Source organism: Sander lucioperca, chromosome 22 (genome assembly GCF_008315115.2).
Source record: "Sander lucioperca isolate FBNREF2018 chromosome 22, SLUC_FBN_1.2, whole genome shotgun sequence".
NCBI lineage: Eukaryota > Metazoa > Chordata > Actinopteri > Perciformes > Percidae > Sander > Sander lucioperca.
In genome coordinates, this window is record NC_050194.1 from 8,755,800 (window position 1) to 8,761,921 (window position 6,122).

Consider the following 6,122-nt stretch of genomic DNA (forward strand, 5'->3'; position numbering starts at 1 on the left):
ATTATTTACTAGTGCAGTTCAGTGGAAGTCATTATTTTTGTCCCATCGCCCTAAAGTTACAATGTAGTGTTTTGGATGGGTTAGATGATCACTGTTTGGTCCCAGCGCACCCGTCTTGTCTTCATTAGAAATGGCAGGCTGACGCACCAGTAGGCAAATGGTCCGCTTTTCCCAGCGCTCATGAAGCCCAGAGTTCCTACTTACTGACCTGTGACGTAGGCGGGAGGAGGCGTCCGCCGCGCGCTTAAATACACGGGCTCCAGTCCGGAGTAGAGACAGAAATACACAGCAGAGCAAACAGTAGCATCTCCACTGACTAAAGACTGCTCCGCCGCCTTTTACGCACAGCTGTTTGCAGGGGAAAAGCAGTCCACGCACTCAGGTGTAATTATGATTAAGAAAATGTCGCCGTCCGAAAGCGAGTTTGACATCCCAGCCAAGAATTGCTACAGGATGGTGATACTGGGATCCACCAAAGTTGGGAAAACAGCCATCGTGTCCCGTTTCCTGAACGGGAGGTTCGAAGAGCAGTACACGCCGACCATCGAGGACTTTCACAGGAAAGTGTACAGCATCAAGGGAGACGTTTACCAGCTGGACATACTGGATACATCAGGGAACCACCCGTTCCCCGCCATGAGGAGGCTATCCATACTGACAGGTACTTATCCGCATATGTGTGCTTTTCTGTTTTTGCATGCAGAATAGTTATAGAGAATTCGAAAGCAATAATGGTCGTGCAAAAAAAGGGGTGCATTTTATATGTTGCAATCATGAGATCAATGTGCGCCTAGAGCGCATAGATGCAGCTCCTGTTAGGGTTAGAAAACACACATGTTGCAAATCTTTGCATGTTGTCGAAAGCAAGCCAAAGTTAACCAAAGGCATCTTTCTCTCCCTGCAGGTGACGTGTTCATTCTCGTCTTCAGTCTGGATAACCGAGACTCCTTCCAGGAGGTGCAGCGGCTCAAGCGGCAGATATTCGAGACCAAGTCGTGCCTGAAGAACAAAATGAAGGAGAACATCGACGTGCCTCTGGTCATCTGCGGGAACAAGGGCGACCGAGAGTTTTACCGCGAGGTGCAGCAGGAGGAGATCGAGCAGCTGGTGGCCGGGGACGAGAAGTGCGCGTACTTCGAGATCTCCGCCAAGCGCAACGAGAACGTCGATAAGATGTTTCAGACTCTGTTTACCTTGGCCAAACTACCTCACGAAATGAGCCCCGACCTTCACAGGAAAGTGTCCGTGCAGTACTGCGACATGCTGCACAGAAAGTCCATGAAAAACAAGAAGATGAAGGACATTGGAGAGGCGTACGGCATGGTGAACCCGTGCGCGCGGCGACCCAGCGTGCACAGCGACCTCATGTACATTAAGGAGAAGGCGATAGGAGGCGGCCAGAGCAAAGACAAAGAGAGATGTGTGATCAGTTAAGTGGACTGGGAGGCACACTCAACTCGAATATCTGGAAGAAGATGTAGGTGCGTCAGCTTGGGACGCGACCTGTGCGGCCGTGTGCGCTCAAACTGACACGGAAGGTGTGGTGTGGATACGCCGGGGCCGCCGCTGCCGCCGAGCGCTCTGGCGCCGTCTCCAAGGACACTACTGGACACGCGAGTCCGCTTGAACTGCTAAAAAAAACATTGCCCACTAGACATGTGAGAATGTTTGCTTGTTCTGTCCATCAGAGCCCAATGTGTGGTGTGGCTTCATACTTTGTGAGACTCATGCATCGGTGCGTAAAATGTGTTTTTGTGAAATCATGCCGTCAACACATGCATCACACAGAGGGGAGAAAAGAGACTCTAAGGCTCAGGGGCTGGAAATAACGTTTACATCGTATCCTATATTTTATAATGGCTACTTGAATGTTTCGTTGCAATCGGAATTTTTTTTTATTGTGAATGTACAGTATATTTATTGTCAATGTAAATTTTTGCAAAGAAGTCAAACAAAATCGTAATATAATAATAAAAAAAAACATAAACTAAAACTTGTTTTGCATTGTTTCTCATTCCTTCTGAGGAGGAGCGGAACAAGGCTCTTTCTCTCTCATTCTGCCTCTCCCTCTCTCTCTCTGGGTGTGTGTGTGTGTGTGTGTACAGGGAGATGGGCTGTCCTCCAATCTTTGCCAAACAAACTTGTATACACACACACACACACACACACACACACACAGAGAGACATACATACACACAACACACACACACACACACACACACACACACACACACACACACAGACATACACACTGCTTTGTGCACTTCTGCAGAATAAGCATCAGTGGGCCAAATAATAGACAAGTATCAACATCCAGAAATGTGTCTCTCATTGCTGTGAAACCGAGGCAAAGGTCTCAAATGTCCAGCTATATTGGAAAATATGACATGGTCAGAAAAAGTGCAAAATCCACAAACATCTTGAGATCAGACCAGTTTAGATCTGTATAGTGCACCCGGATCCAAACAATCCGGGTGCAATAACATTCATCAAATAAAGAAAATACAGCACAGAGAAACTGGCTTAGACCATCTGAGAAAGCAGGCCTATGGTTGTTTGGACATGGTCCAATGTTTGACAAATAATAAACCATTTTATGAAACCATAATATTGGTATCAGCAAGGGTTAGAAATCCGATCTGTTTGCACCACTGTGACTCCACATTTAGTGAAATAACCCAAATCCTAAGCCTTAATGAATTCACATGCTGAAAACTCCATCAAAATATCCTTGAGCACGGAACACATACTATACATTCTGAATCGGTGTCAATCTTCCAAATATGCCAAACTTTTTTTTGTAAAAACGTGATGAGCTATAGCATAACTTGGCACATTAGGCCTCTTTATTCATGAGTCCACTCCCTAGGCTGTACAAGATGAAAACAAGCACACTGTACGCTGGAGAATTATTACCCCCTGCAGCTCCAAACACAACACACAGTTTGTTGTAAACGTGGTTTTAATTTTACATTATTTGCACCACATTATTCCCCCCCAACGTCCGAGATGAACCAGAAACACACTGTTCAGTTTGTTCGCTCTCTCGCACTCTGTGACGTGCCGGCTCCACGGTATCAGCAATAATCCTGTATACTGTATCCTTTTCACACACACACACACACACACACACACACACACACACACACACACACACACACACACACACACACAGAGAGAACATTCTCCTGCGTGTGTCAGAAAGTGTGTAAGGAGTCAGGGACACACAGTGGTGTACTGTGACACTGCCCTCCAACTAATCAGTAACAATATGTGCTCTACTCCTTGTTGCATTCATTATAAAAAATAATAATAATTAATAAAATAAAATAATAATAAAAATACATCATTATAATGTTTATTGTTATGCATCATTGTCTCTGTTAGCTGAACATTTGTTTTTTTCCTTAAGAAACATGTGTGTTGATCCCTTACCTCAGGGACATTACATTACATTTAATAAGATTACAGTGTACAAGGTTTACACACAGCAATTCATCGTCAACCAGTCAGAGCAGACGTTTTTCATTATCACCATCCCAAATGGCAAAAGAGTCAACATTTGTATCAGCAGCGTCACAGGGGATAGAGGAAGGCCAGCGTCACAGTGTAAATAAGTACAGGGTGTAAAGTACAGCAGCAGAACAACGAGAGGATGAAAAGGACGTAGAGTATGGGTTACAGTGCAGGAATTCTTCTGTGGAATGTCTCGACAAATACTGTATCTGAAAATGTTTCAATCGTAATATCTCTGGCGCAGTTGAAGGATGGCCTGACAAAGTCTCTGCTAGATAACGCATACAGGGGAGACTCTCCTCCCCCCAAAAACGTCCTCATAGGTTGTTTGTTCAAGCAGCAATTACGACTCATCTTTACATTTCTAGTGGTGGCGTCCTCTAGTTGTTATAGTTACTATGACAGGAGCAAAGCAGAAGGTAAGGTGACAAAGTAGAAGAGCGCCACATAGGGCTGGGTATCGTTCAAAAAATTCCGATACCAATACCGTGACTTTGATACCAGTTCCTCTATATACTTTTTTCGATACCAATTTTATAAAATCCATTTTAACAAAAGAAATTACAACATTACACATTACGGCATAAATCTTTTTTAATTTATTTTTCAGCTCCTACTACGTCAGCCCCGTCTCTGTGCGTAACGTTGAGTTTTTCCTGCGAGTCTTTACAATGTGTAACGTCAGACAGCCAATCACAAACATTATTAGATCTTGGTAGAAGCATGCTGCATGCTCAATGACACTGATGAGATTTACTCCTTAGGTTTTGAAATTTGGTATTGAATGACGAGGCATTTTTCGATACTCGATACTATAGAAGCAATTCGGTCGGTGCCTAAAAAGTATTGAATTCGGTACCCAGCCCTAGGGTCACGTTTTTCATAAGGAGGCCGGTTGGGGCATTCCTGTGGGTCATATTAGAGGCTAGGAACAAACGACCCATATCGTCATATTGTACGGAGGACTTGTTGATACAAGGGTGTGATAACGGCAAGAATACCTTAAAAACAAAAACATGTATAAAATCTTTAAAAACAGCATATATTACAGTGGAGCTTGGGGTGGCTAGATTAAACAATGTAAGTAAAAGGTATACGAGATAAAACAGTGTATATGTGCATACTTTGTAACAGAGGAACACGAAAAAAACATGCTTTTTACTCCTCACTTACACCTACACATTTTTGCTTTATTGGACCCCCCTCTATTCTTTCAGCGGTAACATGTATACAAGTCTCTTTACATTTTCAGCAAATATTTTTGCTTGTACTAAACTGAACCCCCCCCCCCCCCCATCCTTGAAATCAAAATTACGCCCCTGAATGCATACATGTCAAAAATTACATTTCAATATTCGTTTGAAAAAACCACAGAGGTTCAAATATACATTACATACACAATACCTGCCTATACTGTACCAGGAGACACTTTGATTTTCACTGCTCACACCTCTGTGACCTCCACTTCTGGCAAATATAATGAAGAGCTATCATTAAATGTTTCCAGCTGCTCGCAGTTTAATCAAATGCCAACGATCAGTCTCATGTACGTCATCAAAGTCACACGGGGTGAGAGAATGGAGATGTATAATTGCTATATTGGGGACTAATGACACAGTAAAGGTCCGTAGGATCCTGCTTATGCAACGCGGTGTCGTAACTGACTCTCAAAGCGCGTTACAGCGAGGCTGGGAACACCAGGAAGTTAGCCAGGGAGGTGAGATGGCTTTACGCACGTAGCTGTGTTGTCACAGTTATTCTGGGAGACATAGAAGCACAGACGAGATGCCATACTGTCACCTGGCAATCTCAGAGTCATATCTGAGATTTATCTATCAGCAACGCTCTGTGCTTACTTTACCCTAGGTGTTCTCCCTTTCCAGCAACTGATCTAATGGACTGGTTTTTCTCTGAACAGTCCGGTCCGGTTCATTTGTATTGCATTATTTGCCCCATATTTTTGTTTTGTCTGGTTATGAAGTGGTGTTACTTTATGCCTTACTCATTGCACTTTGTATTGTCCATCATGCTGAGAGTTACAGGTCATACTCTGCTGTTTGCAGACATAACAGCATGACGCTGGCATGTGGAGGGATGAGTAACCAGCTTGTTTTTTTTAATTACAAATGTGGAAATGGGTCATGTCTACAAAATGATAGTCATGCTCTACTTATAGCACCATTTTATCGCTCAATTTACCAGAAAAAAAGTCAATAGTTCTGTATTTTATTAAAACCTGCAATAATTAAGCCCGTTCGAGATGAGGCCTGCGCAGAATCGATCACCGGCAATCGCCGCCCAATGCATGCCAGTTAGATTTGTGTCCGACTTGATCCCGTATCAATCTGACGTCAGGCACACGTGGGCAACGATAACCTCACGAGATCGAGGCGGCCGCAGTTTTTAGAGGCAGGCGCCGCAGTTGCTCAAACGTTGCTGATTGGTTCAAAATTTACTCAACACTATGACATTTTATATCAGCTTTTTATTAGTGGATATATTTTGATTGATATTTGTATGATTTTAAGACTTATTCTGTTAACAGACACGTGTTGTGTGGCTGATAGTGACATTTAGTCGTCAGGGAGACTAAATCCGTTCAGATT

General features: G+C 43.5%; 1 protein-coding gene across 1 annotated transcript; it reads left to right on the forward strand.

The window, feature by feature from the left end:
* The first annotated feature begins 263 nt into the window (after positions 1-263).
* LOC116046885 (dexamethasone-induced Ras-related protein 1) lies at positions 264-1,971 on the forward strand. The gene is made up of 2 exons (XM_031295357.2): positions 264-661; positions 905-1,971. Exons 1-2 carry the CDS (start codon positions 391-393, stop codon positions 1,432-1,434), a joined length of 801 nt encoding a protein of 266 aa, XP_031151217.1. The 5' UTR covers positions 264-390; the 3' UTR covers positions 1,435-1,971.
* Positions 1,972-6,122: the final 4,151 nt, after the last annotated feature.